The 16,437-nt window shown below is 43.6% G+C and overlaps 1 protein-coding gene across 2 annotated transcripts in view; it reads left to right on the top strand.

The window, feature by feature from the left end:
- Positions 1-16,437, top strand: part of LOC143337734 (carboxyl-terminal PDZ ligand of neuronal nitric oxide synthase protein) — a 47,988-nt gene that overhangs the window by 21,355 nt on the left and 10,196 nt on the right. For both annotated transcript variants that reach the window (XM_076757502.1, XM_076757503.1), the window contains exons 3-10: positions 2,445-2,537; positions 2,685-2,743; positions 4,141-4,249; positions 5,846-5,987; positions 7,545-7,717; positions 11,457-11,618; positions 12,216-12,420; positions 14,155-14,479. In XM_076757502.1, the coding sequence (XP_076613617.1) occupies positions 2,445-2,537; positions 2,685-2,743; positions 4,141-4,249; positions 5,846-5,987; positions 7,545-7,717; positions 11,457-11,618; positions 12,216-12,420; positions 14,155-14,479 (1,268 nt within the window). The remainder of the gene's footprint in view (positions 1-2,444; positions 2,538-2,684; positions 2,744-4,140; positions 4,250-5,845; positions 5,988-7,544; positions 7,718-11,456; positions 11,619-12,215; positions 12,421-14,154; positions 14,480-16,437) is intronic.

Genomic DNA, 16,437 nt, shown 5'->3' with positions numbered 1-16,437 from the left:
CACAACGACAGCTGTCTCCTCACCTCCTCTCCTTCTGTCTCCTCCTATCTGCTCACCTCTCCCCTCATCATTTCTCTGTTACCATCTTTGTCGCCTTACCCTTGCCTTGTCTCCATACTGGCATTCATTTGACCCTTTCCTTTTAACGACGTAGTCTCTCCTCTCTTCCCTTTACTGATTCATCTGGCTGGAGACTATTCACTTTGCTATATATTAACATTATGGCACAAAGTGGGAAACAGCAGACTGGATATTTATTGTTTCCTGGGAAACTCTGCCAGCTCCAGTGGGAAGTGCTGCCTACTTTGTCTGCAGCAGCTTTGAAAAATGAAGGAAAATCGTCCAAACTTTGACTTTTTACCTCAATTTGTTAACTAGATCTTGACACTTTAGTGACTATATCGCTTAAATTTGGGAGGAAAATATGGCAAAAGTTAGCCTGGACGTGGCCCGGGAGGTTTCAGTTTATGTACTGTACAATGAAAACAAAAGGCAGTGAAAAAGCTCTAAAAAACGTGCTGCACACTCCAGTCTTGACTTTTGACTGTCACATGATGCAATTCAATGTCTTGCTTTAAGATAATCGAGGAATTGGTCAAACATTTGGTAGATATTCTTATTCACTATGTCACTGAGAGTGAGGGTAGAAGATTGATGCCACTCTCATGTCTGTAAGCTAAATGAAGCTACAGATAGGAGACAGTTAGCTGATCTTAGCTTAGCATAAAGAAGACGTTCCAAACAGGTGTTTTTGGAGCATTCCACATCTTTCCCAGTCTTTTGTTGCTCCTGTCCCAACTTGTTTGAAATGTGTTGCTGCATCAAGTTCAGAATAAGCAGATAATTAAATAAATATATCAAATAGATTGACTTTGTAGTGCTGTCAGTTGAGTATTTGTCAGAAAGGATTAGCAAAATTAGCGCATTCTGTGTTTGGGAGTGTACTTATAACATGCCAAGTTGTGAGCTTTAGAGGTGCTGAGTTTTCTTATTCACCTTGGGACACGGCCGGCAAGCTGCTTCTATTGTTCCACTCCCTTATGCTAAGCTAAGCTAACCACCAGCTGACCCCACATCGCTTCCTCTTTGACCTTGTGTAGGCCACAGAATGAAACCAGCTTCATGCATGGCTCAAAAGTCAAACACCTGCATTTTGTAACATGATGGATGGCTGTGGCCTGGCAGTCCCACTGCAGGCCTTGATAGCTGGTAGCTAACAAGAGCTGAACCCTGCTTCATGTTTTAAAGTGACACTGATTTGAGTCGACAGGCCAGACTCACTAAGTTCCTGAGCAGTGAGCCTGGCCAGCTGACAAGGTGGAAACGTGCTAGTCGCTCAGTGCAGACACAGCTGTTGTGTACCGCTCAGCTAACAGAATGGAGACAAACCTACATGCTCAGCCTTACTTACTTAAGGTTGTTGTTTAATTTAGCCGCCGTGGTTGATGTTTTGTGCCGCTGAGAAGCAGAGACGCGGCTCAGCTGTACATTTATAACGTGATACTTATCAGCCAGGAGGATTAATCAGGTAAATGCTGTAAGCTGTATAAAATCAGTCGCGCTACACTTATTTTGATCTGTGGTGTGCTGGTTTTCATTACAGTCAAGGTGAAGTAGGACAAACTTTGTTGTTCAGCGTCCTTTCTCATTTCTCCGAGAGCTGCAGAGAAGTTGTTTTTTCCGCTGGCTCGGCTACAAATATTCATCAGACTTTATCAGTGCTCCTATTGTGAGCTGCCAAGCTATTAAAGATGCTGATATATTAAAGTGCACTGCAGATCATGTTTTAATGCTGACAGATTGTTCCTACTCATGCCCTTAATTCTGCAAGCATGCCAAATATGCAGGAGGACGTCCGCACATTGCAGAGGGATTCTCCCATTTTACCCTTCTCTCCTGCTGTCCTCACGCTGAAATATTTTCCCATAAATCTCCCGGATTTTTAACCTCTCTAAAAAAAAAAATGTAAAAACAAGGTCGGCTGTAATGTTGACAGGAGGTATAACCACATATTTGATGTGTTTGCAACATTCCCCTCCAGTACAGCAGGTGGCAGCATGTCGAACATTAGCTTTGACATCTAGTGACACTCACTCAAACTGCATCTGTGAAGAAGATGAAGACGAAGGCTAAAAGGTTGCGGCAGTATCTCACCAAATGTGAGGAGGCTTATCTGTAGTTAATGAAGAGCAACGTTGGTCACAGTCTGTTGGTTGAATATGCCACACGAATTTTAAGATATCAATTACGAACTAAATGGTTTCCAAGCTTTTGCGACATTATGACTGATTTATCAGGCGTCTGTGTTCAGTTATGTGTAATCAGATGAAACCAAATTGTCGAAATGTTTAAGAGTTTTTGCTAATTTCATACAGGAAAGAGAGAATGCTGTTGTCATGTAATGCCACTGTTCTGATGCACTGCTTTTTGTCTGCTTTTCCTAGTACGAATTCAAGGCCAAGAACATCAAGAAGAAGAAGGTCAGCATCGTGGTGTCCGTGGACGGGGTCAAGGTGATGCTGAGGAAGAAACAGAAGGTGAGTCTCTCGTGACTGAAACCACCTTCCACTGCATTCAGAAAGCCGGAGTCTGTAACACTGAGCAAACAAAAAGACGTATGGCAGCTTTAAATGAGCTTTCACACTGGCCATTTGCTTAATCACACCCGTCTGTCTGTCACACAGAGGAAAGAATGGACATGGGATGAGAGCAAGATGATGATCATGCAAGATCCCATCTACAGGTTAGTGACACCTCTCAGTCTCTGACACGTTCATATGTTCATACTGCGTGTAAAACAAATTTCAAATCTTGCCATCTTTGCCACTTTTTTCATACACCCAGGGGATTAAACTGTCTGATGTCAATCCGTTCTCTGCACTCAGCATGTTCTTGTTAGCTTTAAGCGAAGTAATTACTGTGAGTATACTGCAGATAGCACGTACCGTATGTCTCTCAGTGGAAATAAGATCCTTCGACTCGGCCTCTGCGGAGGAAGCTGAGACTTGCTTTGTAGGCCATCCCATGTACTTCACCATGCAGGACTAATGTGCTTGAATGTACAGTACTTTAAATGCCAAATGCAGTTAGCCTCATAAGGCAGCATAATGAATTATCTATAGCTTGTGCATGTAGTTGGTAGAGCATATGTTTATCTACTTTAAAGCGTGTAATTTTTCCAGTGGAGGTACTACTTTTAGATTATAGTCACAGTAATCTGGTATTTAAAACCATCTGGACAACAAAGTGTCACTTCCTGAGACAAATATCCCACCAAGACATTCATTCAGGGCCTCGACATCCCGGTGATGGATCCTGTCAGCCAATCATCAACAAGCCTGTGAAGCTGTCAGTCACTGCAAAACAGCTCACGGCAATTAGACTGTAAACTGTTTCGAAACAATACTACCTGTCAGGTGCTGAGAGGAGAAGGGAGATTCAGGCGAGAAAAAAACTGGAGTTAATGAGAGGAGTTTTACTTGTTCTTTTTTTGTCTGCTTAAAATAAGCAATTACAGCTCGGAAGGCAACCTCTTCATGGAAATGGAAATCTCAGAGAAGGGAAGTCGTGGGCGGCTGCTTAAAAATGTCTTAACATTAAACATCTAACCAACTTGTGTGTGTGTGTTTGTAAATTATGCATAAATCTGTGGGAGGATCTCATTTGGCAAAGCCACGCCTCAGCAAGGGGCCATGTGTTAAATATAGTTATCATTACTCGTGTTTGTGTGTGTGTGGGTGTGTTTACGCGGTGGGGATGTATCTATGTGACCTTCCATGGTAGATGGTCGTAATTTGCTTACCTGGTTGCCAGTGGTTTTACAGCAGTGGAGCTACAGATGGAGATGCAGGGGCTGACCCGTTGCTCTGCCGCTTTACTGCAGAGTGTGCTGTTGCAGGGTTGCTGGCAAGGACAGAAGCAGGCGGGACAGTGTACTTGTACAGTATAATACACAGGGAACTTAGAGTAGTGCGGTGCCGTATATGAAGTATTACACTGGAAATATTCTCCTATATCTGCATGAGGTCAGTTGATGGTCCCTGATTCAATATCCGGGTTTAATGTAACTTGTTATTAGGAGGATACTAAGGTGAAGGGTGGGTGATGTAATCAATAAATAAAAAATTCACTGTTTTCCAGGATTTTCTACGTGTCTCATGACTCCCAGGACTTAAAGATCTTCAGCTACATCGCGAGAGATGGTTCCAGTAATTCCTTCAGATGTAATGTCTTCAAGTCAAAGAAGAAGGTACAGCCTGACTGTCGGCATGCGCAGCTGATTTCAGAGCTACGCTGTGAGAGTTAAAGAAACCGTCTGACATTTTGAAAACCACGCTCATTCGCCCTCTTGCCGAGGGTTAGATTAATACCACTCTTATGTCTGTACGCTAAATATGGAGATCAAGTCAGCAGACAGTTAGCTTAGCTTAGCATAAAGACACATTAAAGTAAATGGTGGACATTTTCTAAAATCAGCTTGTTTGCTCTTTTGTCTAGAATTTGATTCGAGGATCAATAACACTGTTACATCTGTTCTATTGCACATAAGATAGCAGGTTATTAGCCTAGCTTAACATAACAACTGGAAACAGGGGCTAACAGCAAGCCTGGCTGTGTCCCAAAGTGAAAAGAAATGACTTACCAGCACCTCTAAAGCAGTCAGTCTTTATGCTAAGATAAGCTAACCGTCCTCTTGCTGTACCTTCACATTTAAGAGCGGTATCAGTCTTCTCACTTTCGGTGAGGAAGTCTATAAGTAATATTTTGCAAAATGTTCCCAAACATGTAACGACAGATAAATATGTGTCCATCATTAAATAACACTGTCCTGCGGAATCGGTTTCATGCACAACTATACCGCTGCTCTTATGTTTCATCACCCAGATAACTGGAATTGAAACCATCAATCAGGAATCACACAGGCAGAACCCCATGAAAGAGGCAGAGGAGATAACAGTTTTACCAGCTGCAGCAGCATCATCTTACTCTAATGCAGCCGTGAGACGTGTTTCTCACGGCTGCATTAGATTACTTCGATTAGATAGCTTTTCCTTAACTGGAAAAAAAAAAACTTTTCCTCTTACCATCCAATTTGCTGCTGTCACTGGTCCTTGATGTAAATCCCCCAGCTGAATACGCCGAGTGCTGAGTACACTGTGGGCCATACCGCAGCAGACTTAAATGTGATCTGCTTCAGCTCTCTGTGCACAGCTAGCCGTGACTGAGGGTTGTTTGTATTCTGTGTTTTTCTATCATTTAAGAATTAATTTCCTGATCATGTCAGCTCAGTGAATCAATTTTGGCTTAAAATTTTTATCTTAAATTCAATTTCCGGTGGCTTAGTTAATATCCGGTGGCTTACCACTGCAGACCTATAGCCTGCAGTGAATACAGAGTAGATGCACTCAAGGACAAGGATTACTGCTGCATATTTCAGGCGAGCGTCTCTTCACCTTTCCTCAGTCTGAGCTCTTTTCATGAGTGCTGCTGCAGTTGTTGTAAGTTACTGCTGTCTTGGCTCAGAGGTCTGTCATTATCAGTCAGCTGTAATGAGAATTGTTCCACAGATGTGATATTATTAGTCTCTGAACCGGGGTTATTCGACTGCATGCGAAGGGTGGCTGAGAGCGTGCATGTTTTTGAGTCCATCCAAAGACTGCAGCAGGTGATTTCACCGTCTTAAAGCAGACAGGAGGAGCTGATCAGTAATTATTTTCTGCATTGTTCGGTGCAGTGAGGAGCCTCATACGCTCCTCTTATTGTTGGATCCCCTAAACATTGACCTTTCATCTCAAACTCTCCACTCTGTTCTCTCCGTGTGTCTCACTCCATCTCTCCCCGTCAGACGCAGGCCATGCGTATTGTGCGGACAGTAGGTCAGGCCTTTGAAGTGTGCCATAAGCTCAGTCTGCAGCATGCCGAGCAGGATGCAGACGGACAGGCGGACGGGGAGAGTGACAAGTCCACAGAGGAGCCCAGCAATCACGGTGAGGCCTACCTGACAGGGCTTACTCTTATCTGCTAGGCACAGTGTTGCCTTCGCAGAGTCCGTCCAATCGCACAGCCACAGGGTTATTATTCTGCAGCAAAGAAGTGTCTAGAATAAAGTAAAATGTTAACGCTTATTTCATATATTAAAGTAAGATAGTTAAAGTTAGCGATAAAATCCTGAAGTGAACCAATTGTTTGGCTTTGTTTGCAGCTAACTTCGTGTGCCAGGGTCTGTTTGTGCAATTCAGTGTCTGTTTAGCAGTGTGCAAAACACCTGCTGCCTGTCTGAGCCTTCCAACTGTTTGGGAGCCAGCAACTCTTTCTGGGCCAAACAGAAGAAACTGCACAAAATTGAACTACTTTGCTAACTTTTCATTGCTGGACTGTCTTTTTTTTAGTGTAATTATTTATTGCATATACCCAGTTATGTCATTAAACGTTGAAGCATTTTAGTTTTTTAATGTTGAAACTGGTCTGCAGCCATGCTAGCAGCTCTGCAAGGCTTTGTTTGGGCACAGCGATGCTTTGAGCAACGTGTCGATGTTTCCAAAGTACAGCTCATGCTGATGGGAATGTCTGCTGGTGGCGTTATGAGAAAAGCCGAGGATCACCAAAGTCATTAGGATTAATCCTCTGGGCACCATGAACGTCTGGCAATCCATCCAATGGTTGTTGAGATATTTCAATCTGCAACAAAATACCGGCACGTATTATTTAACACAGTCAGTAGTTTATAATTTGGACAGTTTGTAGGAAGTTTTCCACATTTGAAATGAGAGATAAAGCAATTACAATATGACAATGTTAGCATCATTATTGCCTCATCATTCTTTGCATGTAATGTTTATTGTTTATTTTATATTTTTGCACTACTTGTTCAATCTTTTGGAGTTTTTTTGTCTTTTTAGTCCACGCAGTGTTTCACCTCTTCACTTTCTAGATGTTTGGTGGCATTCTGGTTTCTTCACAGAGAAGCATGCAGGTGTATTAAAACACATTTACCTTCAACACCTGGTCTGAACAGTGTTTTCGTGGAAAAACGTGGTGTTTATGAGCCAGTACTTGTCACTTAGGTCACATGAGGACCACCTTCTGAGGCCTCATGTTGCATTTACTTCATGTGGGATGAAAGGCAACAATGGGACAGATCCCAGTAATTACAACCTTCACATCATGGAACAACACAAAAGGTTGATTGCCAGTGTTCGCAGTAATTAGTGTAATCTGCACAGTGAATGAACGGTTTTCTGCAACTGAGCTCCAGTTGTTTGACAGTCAGAGGGGGGAGAATATTGTATATCTGCTTAAAATAGCTCTAATTTAGGGTTTAGTTATTGCAGTGAAGACGATCATGTTTGTATGCTTTTTATAGCATTTTAATGGTGTTGTATTGGTGTTTTGAATAACACTGAAGTGCCCATGAGAGTACCAGCATATTCTGAACAGGACGAGACGTCGCACAGCGCTTCCAAAGATAATCCAAAAGGGAACAAATGTAAACCCCAGAGGCGATGCCAGTGTTTTGCTTATGTTCTCTGTGTGTTCCTGCACAGGTCGGAAACTGACAGGGGCAGAGCAAGGGGAGGAAGAGGAGAACAGCAAGCATGGAGGAAGGCGAGGAGGAGACGATCCTTCGGCTGGCGCTTCGCTGTGTGAAAAGGCGGTCAGTGAAATCCTGCAGAGTCTGGCTGAACTGAACGTGGTCAAACCTGGACAGACCATCATAGTAAGATACTGCAGGACACACACACTGAATTGCTGAGAGCAAGCAGATTGGTCTGGAGGTCTAGTTAGTTAGTTAGAGTTAGTTATTAACCATTAAGATTAAATCCATCTGTCACTTCACAACATTAAAAATTCGGGAGGAACCATCATGCTGCTAAGCTTGTATTCCACTCGAAGTGTAAAAGCTAACAAGCTAGGCTAACTAGGTTCCATTCGGACAGTGGGAGCTAGTTGGCCTAGCCTGCTAGCATTAGCACTGATTCCCACTGGACGTATTATTTCCACACCTGCTGAGTCATCTGCAGCTTTACACACACACACACACACACACACACACACACACACACACACACACACACACACACTGCTGTGTTCATCCTGCATGATAGAGAGGAGGGCGTCTGGCTAATGTTAGCTGTCTCTCCTTCATGGCAGCTGCGGTGACAGCAAATAACCAGAGTGTTATTACTCACAGTAAAGAATAGTTGTGTAACCACACACAACCCGGGACAGGACACCGGACTAAACAACCGCTAACAATGTTAGTGCCTCAACTGTTTGACTGCCTGTGTGGCTGTTGGCTGTCTTGCCAACAGTTTTCAACAGAAAATGGCTGAAGTCAAGTCAAATCTGCCTGTAATTTCAGAAAAACACAGACAGTAAACTCACTCATTAAACTGTGTCTTCAGTGACGAAATGAAACCATGTTAAACAGTCAAATTAAATCATTCACAGCGAACACAAACAAGTTCCCCAGACAAACTCTGGGGGTCAGTGATTGGTCGTTAGCAGCACACATCCTCAGATCATCCACGTTTCTGCGAGGCTGATGATTGGCTGACTAACATACTGCTGCACACAGAAAACAGTGAAACCAGCAGGTCGCAGCGACTGTGAGCAAGCATGAGTGCACATTTACTGAGAAATATTAGGGCTGTCTTTGAGAGCAGGTAAGGTCTGCCAAAAACCTGCTGGATTTGTTGCTGGGGATGTGTCTGAAAAAATTCGCTAAGCCGGTCGGAAAAGTTGCTAAATGTAGAGGCGAGGTTGCCAAGCTGGAAACGCTAAACGTAGAGATTGATGTGTACAAACTGTTTGGCAGTCATTACATTATTTTTGCTTATTACATACATAATAAGCACACACCGAGGCCGCACTTCACCTTGAAGAGTTCCTCAGTCTGCTCGGTACTCAAGCGTTCCTTGTAGTGCCTTTATCTCATCACTGAACAGCTGAACTTTACAACAGCGAGATTTAAAGGCTCCACATTCACAAACTCCCATCATCAACGGCACATTTTCATGACAGGTCGTTTCCATCACACCTGTAGTGATTGTTCCGCTTTATGACTGACACCGGCGGCGGGGCTGAGGTAGAAGCCGCATCCATATTTTAATGATTACAGCTTCAGTGCTCCAGACTGCTTCTGGCTTTGTAGCTACAGGACTTTGCCTCTGCTTTGATTCATCGCTTTGGCTTTAGTGATGTTTTGATGCTATTATCTAGGCGGAGCGCTGCCAAATGGCTCATTGAACTGAGGAAGTGCAGTACAGTGCTTTGTCATCTACTGCAGTACCTGACCAGATCATTGATCTGCAGCTCTCCGGGTTGGCAGCTGATGCTGTAGTTGTGAAACGACCCGGTCACTCTTGCATGAGGGAAAAAGACCACATTTTTGTTTCTCTGTGCGTGAGACTCGGCAGACTTTAAGTCCTTATGAAGTTAGGAACTGCTGATTATCTTTAATATTTTGTGACGGGGGGAATAGAAGCAAACACGCAGGCTCTGGTGTGTCATGATGTGTTGCTTTGGATTTGTCAGCGCAGTGAGTGCGGTAGATCCAGCTGCTATCACGCTGCTAAAGGAGAGAGAGAGAGCGAGAGAGTGGGGAACCTGAATATTCCTGCTGGCTGTAAAAGGGGGGACACCTAATCCCAAAAACCCAGTCTGTTCCCTTTGATTTCTGGGAAACGCCACCATAATCCCGTTGAAGGGTTCGCGAACATCTGCTCCATGGAGATAAGAAAGGAGCAAAGGAAGGAAAGAGAGCACAGAAAGAGATGGAGGGAATAACGAGAGACCAGGATAACAGGAAAAAAAGACTGAAAGAGAGATACAGACTTTAACAAGGTGCTGGTTGTATTGATGAACCACTCAAGGGTGGACAAAATAACAGCAACACCATCTGAGGGGTTGAATTGGCTTGTTTTTCAATTAAGGCCAAATTTTTAGCCAAAGTTTTGGTTATTTCACATTTCTGCGTTGGGTTTTTGTCTTTGCTCTGCCCACTGGTGGGCCTCAGTTTGAAAAGGATGATGTCATATAACTGTACACCAATCACAGTTGAGCAACAGATGAGTCAAGGTCTGGTGACTTTTGGTGGACTTGGTTTGTTTGTCTGAGTTTTAGAGAGGTAAAAAATGAATGGATAACCAAGAATGCTTGTTTTTCCAAACTTCAGCTTTGATTGTTGTTTATTTAGTCACAAATATTGAATACTTAAGAGATAAATACCTGTTTCATCTAGTGAAAAATATGGAAATCGCAGGTTCCCAGATCTCTCGGTGATGTCCTCAGATGGCTTGTTATGTCCAACCAACAGTACAAAAAAAAAAAAAGATATCTGACTGATTAACTGACTCATCAGTTTATCACTTAACGCCCCTGAAAACTTAGTTTTTATTTTATTTTTTAATTTTAAGTTCTTCTCTAACATTAAATATTCAAGACTAAATAAGCAACAAGTGTGGAAGAAAACATTTTTAGTTACGATTCAGTGAGAGTACACAGACCCTGATGATCTGCTTCATCATGACTTTGAGGGTCTGCTCAGACAAACAAGCCACCAGCTGTCATCATCATCACCGTAATTAAGATGTTGATACATCCTGATTGGGGCTGGTTGTTTTTACTTGTATATAAATGTCCTTACTTGCTTTGAGAAGCTGACATACTGAAGTGGAGCACCTCCATACTTTACAGTGTGCTGCTTCGCCCTCTAGTGGTGTGATGGAGGAGTTACAGTATCCTTGTGCTGTGCTGTATGCTGTACCGTCGTTTTGCGTGACAGCAGAAGCAGTTTGTGCAATTATACAGATGTGACTTTTATGTGCTTATGCATGACTTGAACGTCTTGTCTCACTGAAGTCATCCACTCACACATAAACTCCGCCTCCTTCACGAGTCCCTGCTATGGGAGAAGTTAAAAGCTGCTCAGGGACTTCCTGTTTCTCTAGGAAACATTTGGTGCTACCAGGGATCATCTGAAAAATCATCTAAAAATCCAGTATGGGAGACTGAGAGAAGAAAGAGAAACCGAGGAAGAGAGTGCACGCTATGATAATGAGCTTAGAGATTATTTCAGCTGTGGTGAGGAGCTGCAGCAGGGGCTCAGGGGGGCTCCAGATCAGTGGGTCGCAGTTCTGGTCTCTGGGACTCGAAGGACTGGATGATTTCTATCCTACTGCTTCATTAATTGCATTCATCTGGTCTAAAAATAGCTTCTGGTGTGTAGTAAGGATGAAAAACTGGCAGCACGATGGGTCTTGAGGACCAACGTTGAAGTAAAGAAACCAGAAAATATCCACATTCAAGAGGCTACAATCACAGAATTTTGACTTTTTTCCTTTTTAAAAAAATGCTCAAACCGCTTAATCAATCATCCAAATAGTTAATGATTCATTTAATAGGTGACAGCTAATCGATTAATTGTTGTCTCTCTGTGTTTTGTCTGCGGTCAGGACTTGGATCGAAGGTCTCTCTTCACTGTGACGTCCCAAGGCGTTACTCCCAGCAGCCCTTGCTCTCAATCTCTCACTCCGCTGGCGTCGCAGCACTACCTGCAGCTTCTTCAGCAGCAGCTGCAGCAGCAGCAGCAGCACACACAGGTGGCCGTCGCACAGGTAGGAAACAGACTATTTGAACAGTGTGCTGTGTTCCACAAGCTCAGATTTAGGGCTGCAACTAACGATTCTTTTCTATAATAATTTTAGATTGATTGTTTAGTCTAAGAAATGTCAAAAAGTTGTGGAAAGAATGACCTGGTCATGTTTAGTCTGCTGTTCACAGTAAATAGTTGGCACCAACATATTGTGTTTTTTACTGATGTTCTCCACTAGAGGGCAGCACCAACACAGTAATGGGGGGACAGTCGGTGCAGCATGATGGAACACAAGCAACACTAAAATGAAAATGCATTTGCAACAAAGCACCTCAAGAGCTTTCTGTTTATAGAGTCATCTGAGGAACTGCAGCACAGATGCATATTTACTTTAGTGTTTCATGTCTGATCCGCTCGATTGCACCGCGATAGCCAAATCGACCTGCAAGTTAATGATCTACCAAAATAGCCATCCCATCGTTACTTTGACGCACGAGACAGAAAAAATGACAATTCAAACAAACATTTTAATGGGCGGTGCATTTAGGTTTTGCACATAAATCAAATCTGAGATGTTCGCACACAAACAAACACACCTCGCCCTTTGTTTCCACTCCAGGTGCAGCTGTTGAAGGATCAGATGGCAGCAGAGACTGCTGCTCGTATGGAGGCTCAGGCCCGTGTCCACCAGCTGCTGCTGCAGAACAGGGACTTGCTGCAGCACCTGGCGCTGCTGGTGCAGCAGCTGAAAGAGCTGGAGGCCCGCTCCCCAAAAACAACACAGCCGGGGCAGCTACAACAGGAGCCTCAAGCTAATGGGCACAGTAAGTGAGTGGAGAGGTGCCGGCTGGGGATGGTGTAATCCCTCTGATGAACTCATGTCAGGTCAGGTTCCCCATGTGCTGCAGTCCCTGTCACTGCTCACTCCCCTGCTGGCAAGAGGATGGTGTAGCCATTCATGACTCAAACCATGATCCCTCACTGGCTTCCTGCCTGGAAACATTGTCAGGTGTGTTTGATGGGGCAGAAGCACAGCTGCCAGTGATTGAACCCCATCTGCAGGTGAACATGAGTGTTTTTCTCTTTGCACCACCTGGATGTCCTTTAATTGGGCATTTCACTTTTATCTGTACTGAGGAGAGAAGAGGTGGTCCTCGAGGTGAGAGCAAAACCAGTTAAAAGTATTCTTGTGGATGATAGTGAAGGTTTTTTAATGTTTAAGATGTCTTGATCACAGCACCAAAGGAGGCACTTAAGTCGCGGATAATGAGGACTAATGCAAAACCCCAGTCAGTTTTAATAATGAGGAGAGAGGAGGAGAGGAACAGAGAGTGACTTCTCTTTTTATCTTAATTTTATAAAAGCTTTTATGAATTTTGCATAATCAAATACTGTTTTCTGGTTTCCTGCAGCTATTTTCAGATCTGACTCTCTAAAGCAGGGTTTTTCCCACCAAGAGTCATTTCAGTTTTAATAGTACAAACGGTGTCAGTCAGAACTGTTCATTATTGTCTTTGTAAAGGCAGAATTCATGGCTGAGCTGTTGCTTTGGCTTACATTAGATTTTACAGGTGTGCCTAATAAAGTGGCCACTGAGCGTACAGAGGAAATGCATTTGCAACTGCAGTTGTATCGATAACAAAATAATTCAGAACGGGATCATTGGCGTCACTTTGAAATGAATGTTGAGATTTGACATGAGCCGGGGGACCGTTCAGCAACCCCCCCCACACCCACACCCACCCACCCCCCCACCTCCCCCCACGCTCACTCTGCACAACACTGGATGTAAACTACATCTCTATATACAATAGCATCTCTGGACCGAACTAATAGCAGATTATATATTCACAGTGGATTTAAAAACATTCTGTCAGCATTATCTCGTACTCACAGGCCCACTGAGAGGTTGGAATTTATTTTGGTACACACACACACACACACACACACACACATTTTGTCCCAAAGGAGGGTTTTTGGTGTAGGGTGTTTTGTATTTACAGCGGCTAAAAGAACGGTCAGTCTTGCCAAAATAATAATGAATAGCCACACACATACACACACACACACACACACACACACACACACACACACACTGGACGCTGTGTGTGAGTTGATTTTTTTTTAGTTTATACGCATTCAGAAATGATACATGATGTTTTGTGCTCGGATTAATCATGTTCGTCCCCCTGATAGAAAATGCTAATCTGGCTGATCACAGACATGGCTGACCTGAGTGCTGCCGCTGGCTCAGTGCCAGCTCCTCCTTTCTGTAATGAGAGTCAGCACTTCTTTAGGAAAGCAGGAGAAAGCCAGTGAGGAGGCTGTGTTTCGCCTCCATGTGCTCCTCTGGAGAAACTGTCTCTGTGAAGACAGCATGTTTCTCACTGGAAGCTTTTCACTGGAATCAAACATGCCGATACAGTGATAACTTCCATTTCACCGAAACATACACTTCACAACTTGACTGTTTTGTGGAGGCGTAGAACCCTGAGACCGTATTTCTAGGTAGTGTTGCATTTTGTTGATTTGCTTCCTGTCTTCTTCGTCTCTTCCAGATGGTCCACAGTCATCATGCAGCGCAGTCTCTACATCAGCAAAGACTCTGTCTCTGAATCTGAAGAATGACTACAGCCAGACCCTGAACCAGCTCATCACCTCCACACCTGCATGGCCACTCCAAACCTCACCCCTGTCCCCCACCCAGGTGGACTGCGCCGAGTCCTACCTGAACCTGCTCAACCTGGAGAACAGCACCAAACCAGATGCAGCAGTCAACGGAGACCTGGACCCCTTCATCAGGCCCAGTGGGACAGCGGACAGCAAGGAGAGCAATGAGATCGTCCCGGTCAGGTTGAGGAACTCTGCCAACGTGGATGAAAAGTAAGACGATTGATAGTCCTGTAACAACACATTAATAAGAGAAGTACTCTTATTCGCCTTCTGGCTCAGAGTTACCCGTCTCATGTCTCAGTGTTTGGCCTGTATATGGACAGACTTTTATCACAGGTCTACATGTTAATGGATAGAGGTTCTTATATTGCAGTACGCTCTGAGCCGAAATACTGTCAAAAATATTAATAGTGCAACACTTTGTGACCTGTTACTATTCTTCGTCTTACTTCTTTCTGGGGGATAATCATCCTCCATGTTTGGAGCTACAGTTTGAATAATGTTTTGGGTGAAGAAACAGGAAGTTGCCATTGAGTCAGTTCGTTAGCTGTGGGTTACTTGAGCCCTGTATTTTTATCCCGTCTATGTTTACATTTTGACAGGTTGGCACCATTTAAAGTATGCTGAATTAGCTATTAGCAGGTCCTGTTTGCAGTGCACATATGGATGCACAGACAGCTGTCACTGGATTTCTTTGACATGGAAGAAAACATAAAAACGTGTTGATTCTCAGGCAAGTTCTGGAGTTACAAAGTGCATCTGTTTTCTATGATTTCTGAGCAGATTAATGGATGTTTATTTGAGATAATCACATCCTTGGAAAGTGTGAGTCCCACTGAATCTGAGAGCATGTATATGATGTCTGTGTGTTCAGATTTGTAGTTTTGTACAGTTTGTACTTACAGTTTTGGCAGTGAGGAGCAAAGGCTTTTAAAGTATATTAATTGCCTCCGTGAGCTGTGAGCAGCTCTCTGTGATGTGGCTCCAAATGTTCACTGCATTGATTAGCTGAACAAATCAACGGGCCAAATGCAGTAACTTCCTGTTTTTGTATCCCCTTACAACAGTCCTGCACCCTCTTGGGAAGTTTTAGGACGAGTTACTTGCTGGTACTAGCCAAGAAACAGTCCTGCACGTTAACAGCAAACTGTCACTTTTAACTGTTTTTGTACAGACAAAACAATCAAGGCTTATTGTGTGAATTAGTGATCTTTTCATGTGCTGTTGAGCAGATTATTGTTGCCTTTGCAAAGAGCTGTGCTGGCTGTTTCCCCCCGTTTTCAGTCTTTGTGCTAAGCTAAGTGCCTGCTGGCTATAGCTTCATATTTAATGGACATACATGAGAGCGATATTGATCTCCTCATTTAACTCCCTGCCAGAAAGCAAACATTTCCCAAAATGCTGAAGCATTTCTTCAGCGTGCATACATGTTCCTGATGTGGTGGCAGTCAGTGTGTGTTTGAAGTAACCGGGCTGCACAGTGACATACACAGCACGTAGCTTTTAGCGTTAATAGTGGAGAACAGCTCAAGTCAGCAGAAACAGCCTCCAGCTAATGAAAGTGTGACTGTAATCAGGGGATTACAGAACTCAGGGAGAAAAGGGTTCGGGTTAGACAAACAAAGGGGGGATCAGGTTCGAGGTTGAAAGAGGGAATCAGAGACGCTGGTGAGGGAGACAGAGATTTAAGAGAGACGCGGAAACTCAATCAGCTTTGACTCCGTGTTTCTATTTCATCAAATAACTTGTTTTGGGAAGCCATTAAAAGCAGCGTCCAGACACTAAATCGAATCATTTTCTTTGGAATAATTCATGATGGATGCGTTTTGCTTTTCAGGGATGTTTGAGGCTCCATTCCTCGTCGTCTCGCGCAGTTTATCTTGTGAAGTGCTTTCCCGACTCTACCTTTGACTCAATGCCTGTACATGCAGCTATGTTACACACAAACAGCCCTTACCTTGAAAGCATATATGGAGCCACGGCATGTAATTACTTTTTAATGAGCTTTTTAATGAGCTTTTAATCTCCTTAAAGCCATCACAAAGACCAGCTATAGTCAAAATATAAAGCATTTACTACATGAGATCAAGCAGAGCTCTCAAGCAGGACAAAGTCTTGAGTCCTCCTCCTTCATCCCCCTCCTTCGCTTTCTCATCCTCTCACTTAAT

The sequence above is a fragment of the Chaetodon auriga genome, chromosome 19 (genome assembly GCF_051107435.1).
Source record: "Chaetodon auriga isolate fChaAug3 chromosome 19, fChaAug3.hap1, whole genome shotgun sequence".
Classification (NCBI taxonomy): Eukaryota; Metazoa; Chordata; class Actinopteri; order Chaetodontiformes; family Chaetodontidae; genus Chaetodon; species Chaetodon auriga.
This window is presented reverse-complemented; position numbering and strand designations above follow the sequence as displayed.